Source organism: Sinohyriopsis cumingii, chromosome 15 (assembly GCF_028554795.1).
Source record: "Sinohyriopsis cumingii isolate HCF-2022 chromosome 15, ASM2855479v2, whole genome shotgun sequence".
Lineage (NCBI taxonomy): Eukaryota > Metazoa > Mollusca > Bivalvia > Unionida > Unionidae > Sinohyriopsis > Sinohyriopsis cumingii.
This window is the reverse complement of record NC_142975.1, coordinates 127,892,569-127,914,587: the sequence shown is the minus strand read 5'-3', so window position 1 is coordinate 127,914,587 and position 22,019 is coordinate 127,892,569. Positions and strand designations below refer to the sequence as shown.

The following is a 22,019-nucleotide window of genomic DNA, read 5'->3' as shown; positions in this document are numbered from 1 at the left end:
TTTTCATACAGCAACGATTCTCACCCAATGAGACAAAATATCGGACTTTCTTAAAATATATGGCATATTAAGTCACACAACTAAAAATGACATTGTCTTCATCTTATTTCCTCAAGTGTGTAAAGAAGAATGTTATAAAATCATATCAAAATCGATGTATGTTCCATTTTTTAAAATTCGTATCGAGAGATAAAAGGATAATTCATTTACGAATGACATAAATTTCAATATATGTATACCTATCTAATTACCCAGTGACAAAGAGTAGTACTGTACATTAACTCAAACACTAGTCATATTCAACGGCATCTTTGTCATCTACTATCGCAATAATCGACTTTGCTTGTTTGAGAATCCTGCTTTAATTCAGTAACACTGGTTACAAAGAACCTTTTTTGATCCATATACGAAATGAATCAAACACGCCTCATCATTCCACTTCAGCGGTTACAATGGCATCAGGTAAGCCAGTTAGATCACGATTCAGTCTTTTGATTACTTGCGGAAAACAATCTGACCATACATCTATATATCTATCTAATGAAATGTATGTTTCCGAAATAGAAACGAGATTCGACAAAGCAAAATGTCTCTGCCTATACAATTTATATGAAGACATTTCAATATCGGTTACCTCCTTGAAATCGAAAGTAGTGGATTTCCAGATACAGTTGCGTGACCTAAAACGGGTCCCATGCAGAACAAAGAATTTGTATAGCGTTCATTTTTGCAAGTATTTTCCTGATTGACTTTGATCTTTATAATGATATATTTAGTTGGATGGCATTCGCATTTTAGTTTACGTCCCAGTTTTTCAGTAGCGTACTAATGGGGGGGGGGGGGCGAGGCGCGGACGGGGAGGTTGGTCCAGCGCCAGAGGTCTTGTGGTACCAAAACCCCTTTCGGCCATTATCGTCGCCCTAAGCACCATTTACCCTTTGAACGCCACTACGGTTTTTATAACAATTTGCAAGGTATTTAGAAATATTAGGATTTAATGTTTTATTTATGATCAGACATGACATCCCCTTCTGAGTGGCCGAGTGGTCTAAAGCGCTCTCCGTTACGGATCATTGCCATTTCAGCTCTGTGTGCGTGGGTTCGAATCTCGGATTCGGCTAATGTGGGTGTTTGAGAAAGCTTGCCAATAGCTTCTCGTGGGTCGGTGGTTCTTACCGGGGTTTTCCCTGGTTTTTACCTCCACCATTAATACTTGCCGCCATGTATAGCCTATCGTGTGCGGAAAAATGGCGTTAAACCCTACAACAACACCAACAACAATAACAACAACAACATCCCCTTCAAAGCCACTATAACAACCGTATGCAATATGCACACAGTCACATTATCCTGACACCAGGCCGACCAGCCCTGACAGCGGAAAGTGCTTGTCATGGATCTTACATGAAGATGCATGATCATATGAAGTCAGCTTATATTCAGGAATGATATTATCATCTAGGTTAGGGAATTCCAATACGCCAACTACTAGGAATATATCCGACTATGCGATGTACACGAACCATCGCTCATCGCTTAGCCTGCACTCACCAACTCCAAATACCATCTCGAATAAGGACACATCGCCCCAAAACGGATGGACCTTGTTCGTGAATATAGGCATTAAAGCATAGCAGACACGCTTGCTTGCTGATCAAGATATTAACACTCACCTAAATACAGTCAATACAAATATATATACGCCCGTGTGTGTGTGTGTGTGTGTGTGTGTGTGTGTGTGTGAAATACATATTGTTAGACAAAAATATCTTTCCATGTGCATTAGATGAAACGTTCCGGATTAGTTTCAGGTCATGAACGGGTGTCTTGTACTGTTTTCTCATGGTACTAAAAGCTACATACAAATGGAGGCATGGACGAAACAATAATCTTTGCTCATTGAGACTTCATTTGCATCTAAATGTTTATTTCTTTTCCGTTGGGAGTTTAATAAATTCAAAGTTTGACAGATATATAACTAAACTCTTTATATGGCGTCAGATACGAACTCTACCACGGAGACTGGTATACTTTGTTTTCTGCTTTCAAGCAGATCTTTAGGATTGCTAACTCTTCTTTTCATTCAGTACCAGTCTAGAGAGGCCTAGTGTTTAGAGCGTCCGCCTGGGAAGCGGAAGGACGTGGGTTCGAACTCCGGCCGAGTCACTCCAAAGACTTACAAAAATGGTACTCAGCATTAAGAGGTTAGTGTTAGGACTAGTCTGCAGCATGATGCCCCAGTGCTAGACATGACTTTAAACTGCCACACTGCAGACATCGTAGCGATATGAATGAAAAGTTGTTAAAGCTACAATAAAAATCCTAATCACACCCAACCACCCACCCACCCACACGTCTGGAGATCTTTATTACTTAGGATAGAACATATAGAAAAATTATCTTTTTAAAAAAAACTACAGCATATTGGGTTTCCTTTTCTGGAGCTGCGGTGGCTCAGTGAATTACTTCATGACAGAAGGATGTTGGTTTTGATTAGGGCACAGACCATGCTGACTAGACCATCGTGGTGTAGGCTAACATTTATCAAAGTATATCCCTCCAACTGCACTGTCTGGTCCGTATTTGTGCCCATATCTAAAAATAGAATGAGAAGTCTCTAATATTTGTTAACGATATAGGATCACACTGTTACACGTATAGGATGTTATACCGAACGAATCTAAGACATGCATGAATCTGATTTGAAGTCCATTGTTTTCCCCTATTTCCAAGGAACGTTGGACAACAGTTGTTTTCAGCTGTACTGTTTCAGAAACGCTTGAATACTACAACTAATTGTTCTATAATAACCTAATGACCACCCACCACGAATCTCTAATTTCACAATTTGCATTGGTTTCTCTTGTTTCACAATTTTATCTCTGTTGAGTAAGCCTTTCCGAACCGAATATTAGTATTTCACGCCATGCAATACAAAACGCAACCCAAGCATCCAATTAAAACAAATATTCCTTTCTGAAAGTACTGAACACTTTTACCAAACACATCCATGTAATTCCCTATGTTAACACACGCAGACATTACAAATGATTTGGACAATAAAGCTTCAAGTAGTTATATACTATGTTTATAATAATTTTGTATCACTTCAATACTTTCTTCCATTCTCTACAGTTGGTATTGACTGGCAGGCACAGCGAGATGTTCTGAGTAGCAATCGCTACATGTTGGAAAACCGCCTAGCTTGTGACGTCACATTCTACGTCGGCGAGAAAAGACAAAAAGTGACAGCTCACAAATATGTCCTCATGAGTCGCAGCTCCGTACTTTACACTATGTTGTGTGGGTCCCATCCCCAAGAAATAGGGCCAATAAACATTCCAGATATTGAGCCAGAGGTTTTTGAAGAGCTTCTGAGGTACGCTAATACCATTATTCGTTTGATAACAAATGCAATATTATTTATCGACGAAAATAAATCAGTATGGAGATCATAATCATAGAACTTAAGGAAAGATCTCACGCTATGTACTATGTTCCATGGGTGAAACGAAATGTAAAACCAATTATTAGTGATCTTGTTTGTCGATTTCTCTTTTCCACTTATCATCCTTTTCTACTTAACATTGCAGTTAAAAACGTGCACGCGCGAACATAATATTAATGGTCCAATACTCTTTAAATACGTAAATACAATAACAAAGATCTTTTTCAAAATTCCTAAATATGATCTTGGGCATTAACATACATAGATTAGAAAGACAGTATGAAAGATAAAATCCACAAGACACCTCTCTCTCTCTCTCTCTCTCTCTCTCTCTCTCTCTATATATATATATATATATATATATATATATATATATATATATATATATATATTAGTGCTTTACGACAATATTGAAAAATTGGCATTGTAGGTACATGCAGAAGGTTAAGTACCGAAAGCGTAAAAATTAACTCCTCAAAAATGAAGTAAGATAAATCGTTCCAAACAAGTTTTAATTAATAGCATATTGGGAGTACACGAGCTATTTTTATTATATGCTCATTTTGGTCTCCGTTAACTTTATAGTGTCAGAATCGTGCAATATTTTACGATATTGCACGCCTTCATCTTTCATTTACTTGTACGACACGTGTGCCCAATAGCGTATTAGGAATTACTTCGTAAACAAATCATGTACACTCATGTAGTAGACGATTTACGTTTTGGTAGATTCAGGTTGTTTCTTAATGAACTAAAGCAGCTGTTTCGTGCACTGCCACATACCAGCTGCAATATTCCACGTTAACCTTTTTGATACAAGGTTTAGGATTTAGGCGGGCGATAGACGCCCGACAGGTCATAAAAATGATGGGTCCCTACAAATAACGTACAAGTGACAAGGCATAAACGTGTCTTTTTTGGCAAGTAATACGATGGCAAAAAAATATCTATTTACAGTTTTACATCCTGAATTTCCTCAAAATATACTTTCTTAGTTCTGCGAATCCGAATTACATGATCCGTGCCATGGGTTCTAAACCTTGATTACACATTTCGAAATTGAACTGTAATTTCGGCTACATTCCAAGTGCAATTACATTCTCCTTACTGCACTCAAAATGAAATAAACATTATATTCCATAGCATCTTTTTGATAATTGCAATTGAATGAGTTCATATTTTCCCACGTTATGATTTCTAACATTCAATGACAGAACAGAAACAGACTTTCAGATGTCAACACGCTGCTTCCTCGCTGCTAAAATCAGATGTACTTCATGCAGAACTGACACACATAAATCCAGTCCATAATCACGAAATTTTGTAGAATCGACGAAAATACCATAAGCTATTTATCCCAGCCAAATGAAAAAGTTGTTTGTGCAATGCGCATTTGTTCACAATATGACTCTAAATTTCAATTTTATGTAGACCAAAACGCCATTTTCTTTCGAAAGTGATTTCTAGCGCGCGACTAAGTTCAAATTTATCTGGGCGGAGTTATATGCGCATTAATAATGTTGTGTAGTGATGAATCTGTGCTTGTGTATTTAGTTTGGAATACAGCATAAATTCAGTTTCTTTGTTTCTTGTAGTGTATTTTTGTTTATATAATTAAGCCTTAGTTAGAATAAGAAAATGAGCATATAATAGAAAGGTTACTGCATTTGTATAGGAAAATATGAATTCGTTTTGTCGGATGGATGTAGTGCACTCCCAAGGTCGTATAGTATTTCCATCCTGTTTCGAAATCTATGCTCTTAAAATAAGTATCAAAAAAGAGTGAAAACAACAAGCTTTGAAAAATTTAACAAATAATTTATTTCCCTAGATACAAAGTAAAAAAAATAAGAAACATAACTTACTGTATCGCGAATTAAATCAAAATTGTAATCCAAGAATTAAAAAACACAAGTCCTATTAATGAAAAGTTCTAAGTGAATCACAGTTAAACTTCCGATGAAAATCCAAGATGGATGGCGATGACGTATGCAATTGTCAACGTTGTATTGGTGTGTCAATAGTCTCTTGCTGAATCACAGAAAACATTATTCCAGTTTTTGAATTCTGGTCAATATATTTGTCCAAGAATTATCAGAGCACTTGTATTCCCAGGGAAAACAATCACTTGAAATTCAATAATTTGAAGAAAATAAAAATTCAGCCCCAAACTGGTCACAACATAAAACAGCTTGACTTCTCAAGTGTTAAGGCACGACTGCTCGAATTCTTATCATAACATCAGTTATAAGACTAACTAAAACGCAAAACAGATTCCCAGATGGAGGTCAAGAGATCACCCTTTTGAAAAAAATAGAAGTTTGTTTACGAATTAACACGTGCGTCACGTCACGTGGTCCAGGTATGACCTTGACTCAACTCAATGTTTCTTATTTTGAGAAAGAATTGAAAAAGTTGTTTGCTAAAACTTGCACTGAATTTAAGGTCAGCAACTAGATACAATGTGTCTATTATGAGGTATTTACATCAACGAAATATTTTTTTAAAAAATCAATCAAGTCAAACCGAACTGATTTTAATTCTAAAAAAATCAAGTCCAGTAAACAATAGTACATTGCAATAGCATGAAATGGAATAAAAAATATTTTAAAACTAACAGACGCTATACATAACAATCCAAAAAACTCGTTTATATTTCCCGATATAAATGCAGTAACCTTTAATATATATATATATATATATATATATATATATATATATATATATATATATATATATATATATATATATATAGTCGGACTTAAAAGCTATTATCATTTTGATTTTCTCCAATTCCATCAAATTGTGACAAAATACATTTAAGTACGTATTCTGTGTTGAATATTACAGCTGAATATAAAATTCAGAATCTTTTGTTCATTATCATTAGGTGATATGATCAAAATGCTTCTGTTACCACAATGTAGAAAGTATTCGTCTTAAAATTTTATTAATGTTCTAGGTTTTGAAGTTATTTTCAAAACCTTGTTTGTTACCAAGTTATGATGATGTATTGTCATCATAAATGTTCCATTAGACCTTCATGTTTTGATTTAAATAGCTTTTTTACGGCTTGTGTTTAATGCGTTCAAATTTAAATAAATCCAATATTTTCATGCCTTCCGGTTTATAATCTTTTGCAATAATATTCCAACTAAATATATCTTCATTTTTAGTTCAATATTATTAAAAAAATATCGTTTCCATTTGTTTATGTATTTGAGGTGATGAATGAAGAAGAACCATGAACGGGAGAATCAATTTTGTTGAACATGACTAATTCACGATACATATTCTTCCCATTAGTGTCTTAATGCTGGCAATCCAATCATTTATGGCGACATATTCATCTAGTGAACACGGACTTTGTCAGTAAGAAATAAAATGCCTTGTGTTTTTCCATATTCTGAAGTCCAAACTATTTATTTATCCAGTCTTTCTTGAAAATTATATTGTCCTCTCAAGTAATCTATTTAGTAAAATGCATTGCTATTGAGTAATAATCCTTATATGTGTTTGAGCTCACTGAAAAACTATATGGGTCAATTCCACAATCGCTCCGATCCATCTATAATTTCTCTCGCGCCATCTCCATACATCTATTTTTCAACTACTTACCGGAAAGAATATAGCCCTTAATTAAGTTCTTATACAATGTAAATATAGTTCAATCGTTGTGATACACAGATTAGGTCTTAATTCAGTTCTTATACAATATGAAAATAGTTCAGTCGTTGTGATAAACAGATTAGGTGATGGTTTGCATTCCTGAAGAACATCAATCTCTTGCGCGAAGAGTCAGAAAAGTACCCATTATTAGTAATGCAGTTATTATAAATATTTTAACACATCTAATGAAAGATTGAACAAAACAAAGCAATTAAAACTTAAATAGTTTCAATGATTCAAATTATCAAAAGCCCTCTTAAAACCTATGAAAAAGAGATCACCAACGGAGTCTTTGTCCTTAGCGTTTTGATGTGATGTGATTTTTGATTTTTTCAGTCATATCGCTACGATGTCTGTAATGTGCCAGTTTATAGTGATGTCTAGCACTGGGGTATCATGCCGCAGGCATGTAGCATAATGTCCCACCCAGTCACATTATCCTGACACCAGGCCGACCAGTCCTAACACGAACCTCTTAATGCTGAACGCAAAACGGTTCAGTTGTTAGTACCATTTTTGTAAGTCTCTGGTATGACTCGGCCGGGGATAGAACCCATGACCTCCCGCATCCGAGGCGGACGCTCTAACCACTAGGCCACCGGAGCGGTTTAGCGTTTTGAACAATATTCACTAGTAATCTGATATTTTCCCAAAGTATGGCCTTTTCATAAATTCTCTTTGGATCTACTGTACAATGTTGTTCAGAACAATATCAAAGTATTCAACAGACAAAGGACTTTTGGTATTTCTCTAACGTTCTGGTTACCTAGTGGTTAGAGCATCCGCTTCGGATGCGGGATGTCGTGGGTTCCAACCCCGCCCCAGCCATATCAAAGACTTATAAAAATGGTACTAGCAGCTACCTCGCTCGGCGCTAAGCATTAAGAGGTTAGTGTTAGGACTGGTCGGCCTGGTGTCGGGATAATCTGACTGGGTAGGACATGATGTTACATGTATGTAGCATGTTGCCCCAGTGCTTGACATCACTATAAACTGCCACACTGCAGGCATCGTAGAGATGTGGCTGAAAAAATTGTTGAGGTTACGTTAAAAATCTAAATCACACACACACACACACATACACACACACACACACACTATCTTCATTTGACACTTTAGCTCATGGCTTTCTTTATTGTTATATCTGCTCTTGTAGTATTGGTTTCCTCTGCTTTTAATATTTATGTGGAGATGATGATATTTAAGACCATCCATGTGCGTTCTTTTAATATGTACTATCGTTTTACTCAGAGGCAAATTTGTGTTGCAATTTATTCATATCCCTCTACCCATCTGGGTTTTGATCATCTTATAATTCCCTTCAATTTTAAATATCATTTATCTATTTTATTTTATTCCCCGATTTATTCTACGATACTTCTCTGCTTTAAAATCTCATGAGCCTGTTTTTCGTAGTATTTCTCTGGGATTCAATTTGGTTCATTAACTTGTAATTTTTCTACCTTCATTTAGTAGCTTACATTATACTTCTTAGCTATTTGTTATATTCCTTTTAGCATCTTTTGGGATTACGTGCACATATTAATATCTTCATTTAAAGACGCATATTTTTCATCTGCGCTTACTTAATAAATGTTGATAATCTGATCAAAGAAGAAAGCAGTGTTAGATTTTAAAAAAACCTGGCTACATTTTGGTTCTGAAGTACAGATTGGCAATATTTTAAAATCATCAATAGATAAAGGTAAGCGGGGTGAAAGAAAAGTAGATTAAAGTCTGCAAGAAATGTTGTATTTGTAATTAGAATTCAGTGTAAAATTAGGTGTTACTAGATTCATTGCATGGTATCTATCGAACAGTTCGCAATAATCTGTCATATTTTTGTTTAGCAGTTATGTTTAATTCCTCTGTATCACCAACGGTATTTTTCATAACACTGAAGTCTCTACCCGGTACAATTATATTCTCATCGCATTAATCAAAACACTATTGAATGTCATATTATCTGCATTTGGTCAATTGACATTCAGAAAAGAAAACTCTCTGTCATAAATTTCAGCTCTGAGAGAAACCATAATAACTCTAATTTAATCATAAATCATACAACTGGAAATGATGAACAATTTCAACATAAAACTGCTTCATACGCTCTATACTATCAATGTATTTTGTAAAGTTGTCATCTATTAAATAGAAAATATGAATATTATAACCTAAGACCCTTCATGACGTGTACTATTTAAAAAATTAATTGCAAATATTAATATCAAATACATTGAACAACATGTTTATATGAATTTTCCTTCTCAACGGGCGAAACCGTATCCTTTCTTAATCCATCGATTCTAAATTAATACGCTTCCTTGATTAACTTGTATATGACTGCGACTAATAATTTGACAAATTTGCCAGGAACAACAATCACAATCACCATCGTTACAAAAAATCATTGTACAGTGTATGGCCTGAAAATATATCATACTAAGGATTTTTTGTGGTTATGTCAGCCTAAAAGTGATGTAACTGTGGAGGAAGTATTAATTGTAATTTGGTATAAATTATATATTTTATATTATTTCTGCTTTTAAGGTATATTTACTACGAGGCATTTGAACCAAATGAGAAATCCATTTTACCATTACTGTATGCTGCAAAAAAGTGCGCCGTGAAAAGCCTTGTTAACAGGTTGAAGGATAGGGTCTGTCTTGATAACGTCTGTATCGTTCTGCAGCACACTCTTGAAAATGATGACGAAGATCTTCGGAGCAAATGTCTAGAGTTCATAATAGACAACGGAAGCTCTGTTCTTAAGCACTCATCATTCAGAAATCTATCACCAGAGTGCGTCGAAATGGTGCTGAAACAGGATGAACTATGGGCAAAGGAGGAAGAGGTATATGAAGCGATGAAGGATTGGGCACGAAATGAGTGTGCTCGGGAAAAAATACAACCTAGTAACGAAAACATGAGGCGAGTGTTGGGTGGGATGAAGAATCTAATTCGATTTTCGGTTATGGATGAACAGTATTTTGCAAACAAGGTGGCTGCAGACGATATCTTAACTTCGGATGAAAAGGTGTATATTTTTAGAAGTTTTCGAGCTGGTTGCAATCTTGATACTACGAAGTTCAAAAACACCGCGAGAGTTCCAAGGTTTCATTTAATGGAACGAGTGGTAAGATCTCACACCCCTGATACTTGGTCAGATTTCGATGCCATCGAATTTAGATGTTCAGAGAGCATGCTACTTTTGGGAACCCTAACTTACGGAACATCATACATTGAAGTTCGGGTACTGGACGAGTCACGACGCACGATGATATCTTTGACACGTGAAATAAAACAATCAGCTGGTAAATTGGTGGAGATTTTCTTTGATAAACCTGTTTATCTGCAGCGTTCTTGGTATACAATTACCCATCGTATGTTAGGTAATCGTACTTTTCAAAGCTATCAAGGTCGCCAGAACATACGTTGTCAAGATGTTGTGAGCTTGAGAACAGGACAATGCATTGAATTTAGATCTAGCTCATTATCAGGAGACTGCATGACTGACCCAGGAGATCAGATTCCGGGGCTTCTGATTTGTAGAAGGCGACTGGAATAACTGCTATCTATCTGTCCAGAAGTCTTATCACCTCATAAAGGTATAATAATAAACAGTAGGTATGTAAAAGGTACAAATATTGATATACTAGAAGCCGTCATAGTTTTAAAAATGAATAATTAAATGTATTTACAATTTTGAGAAAGAGAGAGAGAGAGTCATACATCATGAGGGACACTCAGTCAAATTATGATTTGTAATGTTTATTCTCGTGTGACATTGCTTAATAAATTATATTTAATATCGTTTCCATTTGTCGTACGACCTTCCTACTCTTAACATTGTTTGCGTCAAAAACGCTGTTAAGCACCCTAATAGAACAGTACAGAAAGTTGTACAACCGTTTATGCACACTGTTCCCACAAAGTTGAAACGCTTTCTTCACAATTTATACTTTTTATACCATGATATAATGTATTTTGTTCAGTTTAACTAACAGTCTGTGTAAACATAAGGTGAAATATAAACAATTATGAACTCAAGTGACCAAGCTTGATTTACCACTTTGGCAAAATAATACCTAAACCGCGTGAAACTTTGAATTATTAATTATCCAGATTGATACAGACTGACTGAAAACGCTTTCTATATACCGTTAATCAGATCGCCCCTGGAGTAGAGGTGAAGTCCTGTTGGAATAATGACTTTGAACGCATGCGTCAAAAAATGACAAAATGCATTTTTATCTAATTTTAGAGGTGGATTCAACGGGACACATTCTGTTTTTAAGCTTTAGAAAAGGCCTTCTTCTTTAGTATTTATAGTAATTATAATTTCTACTTTCTAAGGTAAAGTCTTATTTATAACTATTTCGACGACAACTCATAACATAATCTGCGTAATGGTCTTCCGATTCTAAATTGTTATTACTGAAAAGGAGTGTATAATATTTTGTCATAGGTTTTCTATCCATGAAATGCAAAGGTTAGATCACAGCTGAAGGGCGGTCATATTTAAATTCTAACCTAACAACGTCATGTGTAAAGATCATGCAAAAACTGATTGTGAACTTAGGTAGTTTAGACATATCACTTACCTGGACATATTTGAAGGCCTTTAACGGGCGATTAATTTAGGCGAACTCCTTTCTTGGATGATAATAAACAATCTAGTATTCTTCGATTTTATGCGATTTTAATAAGGGATACTCTGTCTGGCACTTTTACAGTTAATTCAGGACAAAACACATTTTGATAATAACAATTATTCCCTGTTTCTCAAATCTGATGATAATGATTCCTTTTGATCATTAACGTCATACGTATAATCTTGAGAAAACTTTACATCAGCTTAAATACACAAAAGAAGGCGCACGCTCTTTAAACATTCAAGATATGCATCTAACATCACTTCAAATGCGCTGAAGAAGAAATATTTTCTTGAGACATTCAAAATCTACGCACCGGGGCTCGAAACTATATTTAAATTTATTGATTTAGAGAAGTAAAGAATGGACTAGACTATCATATCCCACGTTCAAAATCGCAAACTATGGAAGTCTTCGAGATAATATTACCGAAGCCTCCAGCTTCAGACAAATCTTTTCCACGATGAACAATTGTATGTTAAATATGCTTGTTTAAGTTGATTTCTCATATTTGTTCGCAATGTGTTCATATACTATCTGTCTTTATTTGAACATAGGTGAGTGTTCTTTCAGTATGTAACATTTTTAAACAATGTGTATAATTTTTCTGCATAATTATTTCAGCTTGACTCTAGCAAAGGGTGGTCTTCCTTAAGTTATGTTAATGTAACTTGCCTCGGAACATTTAACTAGCTAATGTTCTAAACTTTTATGTAGTTATATATGCTAGGACATCTTAATTTCACACTCTAATTTCATTTTTTATCATTTTCTTTTGTTCTCATGTTTCGCTTCAACAGCTATTTTTTTTTTTTTTTTAAAATAAAAATTCTTTTATTACTGTGCAGGTTGTGTAAAATCATAACAAAAGTATTTTTATATGTCTAATCCTGTGTCCTGCCTGAAAATGCATTATTTTATGTAATATTTAATATTCACTTATATGTATGATAATATATAGTTCAGTGATACCTTTTGTTTTATGATTGTAAATATAAAAAGATTCCTTGATTTTCGGATTGCTAAGTGAATTTGAGAAAGAGTTTTAATTTTGTTCAATATATGCGTATCATATAAACGAATGCTTATAAATGTTATCAATCTTCATGTGAAAAATGAATATATGAATAAAGGTAAATCATGCAAAGCTGGAATTTATCTTATGTCACCTTGTTTTATTTTGATTTAATTGTACATATTTTTGGATGAATTGACATGCAAAACCGAAGTGATTGCTAAAACGTAATGTACTTTTACAAACACACACACACACACACACACACACACACACACACACAGACACACACACACACACACACATATATATATATATATATATATATATATATATATATATATATATATATATATATACATACATACATACATACATACATACATACATACATTGAAAGTAACATGGCTTTTAAAGTGTTGGTATAAAGCAATTTGATATACATATACTATTGGTATATCAAACTGTGATCATTTATCATTAGTGAGGTATGAAAATAACGGTATAAAGTATTAATAATCTCCGCTTTCTAAATGCATTTAACATGGTACACAATTTAATCTCAATCCCTTCTTTTTCCGTGATCCCCTCCCTTCTCATGCACAAGGGACAAAATGGGCAGAAATCTGTAGTGAGAGAGAAAAAGAAATTGGGCTGGATAAAAAACATTGAAATTGAAATTGCACCAAGTAACCTACAACATCGTTCTTCATAACGGTATGTTTACACTTCCTTTGGGACCCATCTAAAGTGTTTATATAATCAATGATACAAAGTTGCAATTGCTGGTTGACACAGTAAGGTAAATGTCTTGGTTACGGGGCACACATATGTAATGAATTTAAGGCTTTGCTGATGTTGTTTTTTTAAAGGAGACCAGAAACCAATGGAAATATAGCATAATAATAAATGTACTGTAGCAGAAAACCTTATTCTGAAGTATCATCTGCGGCTGTAATGCCAATATTAAAATATTGGCCTATCTTCTAGGAGCTGAATTTCCGTGACCTCGTATGCAAAATTTCCGCGCCTATTCGGTTACTTTCGGGATGTGACGTCATAGTAGCGACTCCAGCAGCCCAAGTGGGAGTTGCCAGAGTAAAAGACAATACCGTTTTGCGTTGCTTACTGGTGTAATAGAACATTAAGAAAAGCCTGTGGACAACATTTTTTTTTTTCTTTTCCGAAAGATAAAGGCATAATGAAAGAATGGATACATTATTACAAACGAGTCGATTTCAAAGCAACACCATACAGCACTCTGTGCTCGTTACATTTCTTAAAGGACTGTTACGAGAGGGATTCTGAAAAAATTGCAGCTCAAGGATACGCAAATGCTAGGCCTAGACTAAAAGTTAGCGCTGTTCCAGACAATACGTTGAATATTTTAAATCCTGGGAAAAGTGTTAAACGTGCGAGTTACGAAAATAGGCAGAAGGCCGAGTAAGTGACCACAAAATACAACAATCAGTTCACAGATCTTTTATCTACATCAGCAGTGCTAAAAATAAATCTGATAGCCCGACACCCTGGGCCCCTCTGGTTTTAGTTCCGACCCATCCTGTATTCAAAGTGAGGTGCCCGTCAGGCTTGTCGAAACAAAAATCGTTTGCCTGAGGAAACTTTGATCGCCCGAGTGAAATGAGTAAATGTATTTTCAAGATGTTGACATACATGCCTTAACACGGCACAATCTAAATCAAATCACTACTGTCCAAGGTGAAATTTAGATTTGATTTTAATCAAATTGAGGCTTTGCCAAAAGTAAGATTCTAAACCTGTCGTGTTTCGGGAAAACACAATTTTCAGTAATCTTATAAAAATTACAATTTAAAAAAAAAAATCATTGTATACATGTAGTATGTATAAACGGTATTCTGTAATGATTGGAACTGATATAAAACTATTCCTTGGGCAGTTTAAATAGCAGCGATTAAAAGAAAAGAGGTAAAAGTTTCACACTGAATGGCTGACAATAGAAACTGGGGTGGGTGGGGTGGAGACTATTGACCCAACCCCCCAACCCCTTGCCCCAATGTGCGAGCGCCCATGGGACGTACCTTTTCTCCATGTGATACGCCTTATTATTCCCCCAGGACAAGCCCATTTTGCATATTCTGGTCAGCTCTGGCTAAATTGCAAAATAGCTAAAGTTTTGATTTAAATACGCAAACAATAAAGCCGGTGTGACTAATGAACATACTCCTTATCCTTGAAATGATTTTGTGAAAAGGACTGCCCTTCGGACATACTTCAAAGAAACCATGTTCGACAGTGTGTGTATGTGTAAGCACCAGCAATTGCTTGCCAAATAAACGATGCCTATTTTGTTGTTACTTACGATGCCATGGACTTCAGGTTTAAGTCTTAATGCATGTAACACTGTTTGCTGAACAAAATATTTATTCAGAATTAGTTCTTTAGAGCCACATATACTGCATGGTATATTTTGTTTTATTCCTTGTAATTTAATCATGGTAATTAAACTTTACATATACGGTAGAGGAATGTCAGGTGTTAACTGGCCGAGTTTCTTTGTCGGAAATGGAGATGCGATTTTGTTTGCAGAGAAAATTTCACAGTGATCATTCATTTAAGCTAATTGTTGACTATTTTATTCTTTTAATTTTTGTATACTATAGTACTGTTGTAGTTGTTTAAAAACATCTGAAATTTACTTGAATAATGTTTAATTTTCACGTTCTATTTACTGAAGAAGAAAATAAAGGGAAAAAAAATGTTGTGTGATATTAATTATTTCGTCCAGTGCCGGATTTAGACGTGTGTGCGTGTGATTTGAATTTTTAACGTAGCTTTAACAATTTTTCAGTTATATCACTACGATGTCTGCAGTGTGGCAGTTTAGACTGTGGATTGCATACGTTATATCTATTTATAAATGTTTTGGGGTTGGTTTTTTTCTTCTGACAAATGAAAATTGACAGACATAATGTAATAATCGGGACTTCGCTGCGAAAAATTTAGAGATATTACGAGATCGGGATGTAGATGAGGAAATACCCCCAAAATCGGGAGGTTTTTCTCCCGGCTTGAGAGTTGACAGGTATGAACTGTCCGGGATTGTGGAATTTCAGTCAGGGCTTGAGTTTATTTAAGTCACCAGCCCGGGCCCTGTGCCTAAAACATTTATTTTAGCACTGACCAGTACAGTACATAAACTATTATATCAGACTGCAGATTCAACGTTTGAATGTGCAACCCAAATGTGGTCTCCTGTCTGCCTCGCTCGCCAACGTTTATGTTTGTATTCGAGGACTGGCTAGTATAGCGTCACGGTACCACGTGATCTGTCGTCTCATCAAAACTCGGAAAAACTCGGCAATTTACGGAATCGTGGTATCTTCCATGCAATAAAATCACTACCCTCTTACGATATTTAATTTACAAACATGACAGTCGAATTAAAATCTGTAAAGAATTACATACGGTAAAGGAAAATTTTGATTTCTAGTCTCCTTTAAATACCTATTATAAGGTTCTAAACATAGATTATTATTAATTAAATATGAAAATATCCAAAGGCCCCCTCCCCCCCCCCTCTCTCTTTCTTGACCATCGTATCAAGATAAGGGCGAAAATCCATGAAAAAAACGAAAATATATGATTTTCCCTTATGTAACATCACAACGTCTCAGGACCTATGAAGAATGATGGGAAATGTTAAGTCAAACCGACCAAAGGAAGAGAGAGACAGAGACAGTGAAACAAATTTATGGTTGGTACTAATGTTAATTAAAGCAGAATAATGACTTTAAAAATCCTTCCAAAATGAACAAAAGATATCAATACACAGACATAATACAGTCGACCGGGGGTAGACAAAAGAGAATGAAAAAAATATCCATATTATTATAAAACATACAATAAACACTGCCATGTATAAAGACATTTAGATTGAATATGTTTTAAAGCTGCAATATCAATATATTTAGAAAAAGTACGTAAATAGGTTTATAATCTTCATAATATCTTTACAGAATAGGTCAAAACAAATAAAGTGGTATTTAGACTTATGCCGAGTGGAATTGATGCTCTATTCAAACCATGCAGATGTATTCAATTATAACTGCATCGGGTTTTTTTTAATGAACAATACAGTGGCGATGATAGATAATGATTAATGATGCATCGTAACATTGGGACTGTTCACTGTAAACACGAAATGTAACTAGTCTTGAACAACAGAAGGTCGTTAAGCTAGACATTTTGTACTGATGGCAATGCGCTAAACAATTTCGATCTATAGAAATGATATATAAACTGCCATGTGAGTAATAATCTATCCTGCTATTAATATTAAGGCACTTTCTTGTGTTTTCCTGCTGTTGCATCAAAGGCGATAATAAATTAAAACATTCTACAGTCAACCTTCATGCAGACAATTTTTCCAAACATTCCTCTGAACTCAAAGGTGTTTTTGAAGACATAAAATGTAATGCCAGGCATGCTGGGCATGTAGAACCATTTGTTTAACTGATAGTCAAAATCGCCAATGATATAAATGTCTTAACAAGCAAGGTTTTACGCCGATTATACTAGACCAGGTCTTATTGATACGACTGACGTCACTCCCATGTCATCAGGGTCATAACTCTGAATGCAAAGAAATTTCATATTCGTCTCGTGTGAAACCATCTTAGAACATCCATTTTGCATTTTTAAAGTACTTGTGTTAAGCCCTTTAAAAAGAATTTGAAATTCGTAACATACAAATATTTGCATGCGGAAAAAAAGAAACAAGACAGTACTTACTTTCTTAGTTTAAACTAAATTTATCCCTCTGTGACAGTGTCGAACGTCGTCATCTGGATTTAGTGGAACATAGCTTAAAGATTTCACCGACACGCATTTGTGAAAGACTGAAGCTTTCATACAACAAGCAGTTTACAATACCCACTCAGAAACGAATACACATAAATAGCTCTCCGATGGATCTTAGAAAGAAACAAAAAAATACCTGTATGCCTGTTAGTGCTGTTATCGCATGTGGAAACATTTTCCAGAGAGAAATGTAATGGACCTAGAAAAGACAACATAGTGTAATCTGAAAAGCAGTGCCGTCTTAAGGCATGGGCACACTGACCAGTTGCCCAGGGCCTCACGCTTCTAGCCTTTTATTCATGTGGGTGGGTAGGGCCGGTAGGGGGCCCCAGTACATTGCTTTGCCCAGAGCCTACAATGTTGTTTAGACGGCCCTGCTGAAAAGATAAAAGTTGATTTAGTGATCAGTTTTATAATCATAATTTTATTTAATAATTTCTGAGTGAAAGCTGATTATTTGATTAATTACTTGACAATTAATTCAAAGGTTCACGTTTGAAATCATTTTAAGTGTAATATACTATGCCAATGAAATTAATTTTGAATAATCACTTTTCTTCATTTGAATTTTCACTGTTTCTCGGTACAAACCTTATTTTCTTATATCTCTATCGTCACTCCATAATAAGCAAAAGCCTCTCTGAAAATGACCCAATAAACAGGTTAAAGCCGGTGTACACTTCATAGTCCTATTTAATCACCCGCTGTTGAAGATTATTAGTAGTTAATAGGGGCACCCTAGGGACAATGGGAATTACCATTACAGACACCCCTGGGCAAATCTGGGGACTATGTAAATTTAACATGGAGAAAAATCGTGGGCAACTCTAGGGACAAGGGGAATTAGCATTACATGGGAATAGAGTTTGGGTCTGTCTAGGGACAAGGGAAATTGAACATGGTCAATAGAGTTTGGGTCTGTCTAGGGACAAGGGGAATTGAATATGGGATTTTTTTTTTTTTTTAAATTTTTTTAAAAAAAAGGGGGTAGGCAATGGAAAGTCATTCTCTTTTCGAGAAATATGGGTGGCCCTGAAAAGGGCCTTTGGTTTTTTTTCTTCTTCTTCTAACTCCTTAACTTCTTCCACCATCCTCTTATTTTTTCCATCATTCCTTTCTTCTTCTTTTCTGTTTCTGGCATCCAGTCCGGGTGACCCATGGCTCGGACCTTCTCTTGGATTTTCATCCAGTTTGCGTTTAGTTTCTCTAGTTCTTCCTTTTTCTTTCTATTTTCTTCTTCTTTTCTTTCCTTTGACCACTTTTCTTTGATCTTCTTGACCTCTTCGGTCAGCACATTCCTCATTACTTCTTCCGCTTTCTTAAGCTTGTCTAAGCCCCACTTCACAAAAGACCAATCTGTCCATTCTACAATGTCTTCTAAAAAACACCTTACACTCGTCACATAAACTATCGCTTCTTTCAACTTACCCACTTTCACATACGGTGGGTTAATTAAACCTCTGATTCTCTTCTCCTCATCCTCTATCATTTCTTTTACAATATCGATGGCTAAGTGGAGGCTGGTTACTTGTCTTGAGACGAAGTCTTTTGTCACTGCATGCCTCCATTCCTGTTCAAGCCTTTCTGCTACATTCAACCCATCCACCATCCAATACCAACTTCCCATAAGGTTGTTGTACAAAGCTGAAGCTGCTGGCATCTTCTTGTTTGCTTATTCCGTAGAATGGGCTCCAATGGCAAACACTGTTAGTTTTATACTTAAAGCGCGGACGTGATGGAAAACATCCCCCCTAAGACATAAAATTGATATTACCTAGATCATGACCAAAACAACGCGCGGACCTGAATGAAAACATCCCCCTATTTTCTCATTTCGTATAATAAAACCCAGACTATACTCTTCACATACGCTAAGAAACAATAAAGAAACCCATACTCTACTATTCACACAAACTTACGTGAGCAGTTACAAACACAAACAAAACACACAAACACATACACTCGCACTATGAAAAAAAAGAGTTAGTGTTTATATTCACACTACTCTACCTACACACACATTGGCAAATCTATAGTTATTTCTTTTCTAGAGTATTGGGTAGCCCTGAAAAGGGCTGTTGGTTTGGTTTTTTTTAACTCCAGATGCACCTATCTAATGATTGCACCTTCCTGGCCTGGCGCCACACACGCATCTTCTTCCCCAGTCTCCTTTCACCTTTCTTCTTGGGAGTGCAGAGGTGGGATGATTGGCTTCAGCACCCCAATCCTCTGTCTCTGGTATCTTGTAAGTCATCCTCTCTCCTATTTTCTTTTCCTCCTCTTCCCTCTCTCTTCTCTCCTCCTCTTCCTTATTTATTCTTGCCTCTTCTACTATGGCTTCCGCGGATAGTTCATTTACTATGCGCCTGGCATATTCCAGGTGCATCTGGAGTTCTAGCAGTTTCACAATTCTGGTGTTCATTCTTCTGGTGGTGTTGATCAATCAGCAAGGGTAGCTAGACTGCCTAGCGAGTTTCAATTTATACTGAAAGCGCGGACGTGATGGAAAACATCCCCCTAAAACATAAAATTGATCTTACCTAGATCATGACCAAAAAACAACGCGCGGACCTAAAAGAAACACTCACTCACTTTTTATACTACCCATTCCTATTGTAAAAAATTTTCATTAATCACTTCAATAGACTATTCACATACGCAAAGCAATCCAATCTAACCTCAAATCTACACCTCAAACACCAAAAAAGACATCATTTTAATCTACTATCCATACCAACGTAAGTGAGCACTTACAAACACAAACACACAAACACATACCCTCACATTTTTTAAAAAAGAGTTAGTGTTTATATTCACACTACTCTACCTACACACATTGACAAATTGATGGTTATTTCTTTTCTTGAGTATTGGGTAGCCCTGAAAAGGGCTGTTTTTATTTTGTTTGTTTGCTTTGGCAATCTTTTTTAGTTTCTAAGAATGCGATGTCCTCTGAGGATAGACTTTCTGGCGATAGGTCTGCTTCTTCGGAAAGAGAAGAAGAACTCTTTGGTGTCGATACGACAATCGACAAAGCCTCTGTCAGGTTCAGGTTGTTGCTGCTGCTGCTGTTGTTGTTGTTGTTGCTGTTGCTGCTGTTGCTGCTGTCTTTGAAGTCTGTACTTCTCTGTCCATTCTTCTTTCTCCCTGTTCACTTCTTCTCTGAAGAGCTCTTCTATCAGGTCTTCAGTGACTTTTAACATTCTCACATTCTCTATTTCTTCTGGCTTCGGTATCAGACTGTGTCTGACCCTATGCAAATTCACGTAGGCTTCGTTGAGCTTAGCTAGTTTGGAGCACATCTTCGTAGGAGGATGAGTCGACAATGGATGGTTAGACTGGAAACAACCCCCGGTTCTTAAAGTCAAAGCGCGGACGTGAAGGAAAACATCCCCCACACGGTTTTCGAGCCGCAACGTTCAGTGAGTGTCATGAGAGGGATAGTAAGAAATTAAAGAGCATGAATCCAACAAACCACAAAGGCATTTTTTTCAAAATACAACATTTTTTATTCAATAATCACTTAACACTAAACAACAACTCTAACATTTTTTAACAATAATCCAACATTATAACATCAAACAATTTTTCTCAATTTATAGTCTACCTTAAACAGGGCTGACAACGTTGTGAATGAAATTGTGATTTCCACTATTGGAAGTCATTAGGCCATTGATGGACACTACGTTTCCTAGCTTGAGACAAAAGATAAGCATAATGGTCACAAAACCATCGATCTACTTTCACATCGTTTCTTGAAGAAGAACGAGGATCAAAATGAGTCACTAAATGTTCTAAGGAATAACCCAGGCTGCGATGATGCAGAAAATACACGCAATATTGTCCACACACCAAGGAATCTGTGCCTTGTAATTTCACATTATTGAATCGGGTGGTTTGAGTATTTCTTCTCATAAAGTCGATGATATCGTCTTCCAAAGGGGGCAATCCGTACGAATCGAAATATTCCACATATCCTTCTTGAGGAAAGTAGACGGCTACCCAGTGGGTTCCTGGGAGATGACTTTCGTCCGTGTTGATCATGTAAGCTTGATAGTCTTGAGGTTTGCGATGAGGGAGTTCATCTTTAGCACAGACAACAGGATTCCAAGAAGCCGTATACGAACTGTGGTTCAAAAGGTAATAAAGTTCCCAGGTATCCATGTTTTCTTCTTCTTCACAGGTAATAATATGTCATCAATTCGATCCTGACCTTTTGCTTGAAAATGTCTGACAAATAACCGTTTCTTCGTTTCGTCTCCTCACTCTGATTCAGGAGAGCTTCGATACGATCGATCTCTTGAGTGGTTAATGGTGGACAAGAATGTTCACGCAAGTCTTTATACCACTGGTGCCACACGTCTTCGTCCGAGATGAGACTCCAAGCTTC

General features: G+C 36.0%; 1 protein-coding gene and 1 long non-coding RNA gene across 5 annotated transcripts in view; both read left to right on the top strand.

Annotated features, from left to right (window-relative positions):
• LOC149782746 (uncharacterized) overlaps positions 1-22,019 on the top strand; it is a 130,464-nt gene that overhangs the window by 62,422 nt on the left and 46,023 nt on the right. The gene's annotated exons all lie outside the window — the stretch shown is intronic.
• On the top strand, positions 444-10,685 carry LOC149782750 (BTB/POZ domain-containing protein 6-like). Its single transcript, XM_089934671.1, has 3 exons — positions 444-462; positions 3,136-3,379; positions 9,668-10,685. Exons 1-3 carry the CDS (start codon positions 453-455, stop codon positions 10,683-10,685), a joined length of 1,272 nt encoding a protein of 423 aa, XP_089790797.1. The 5' UTR covers positions 444-452.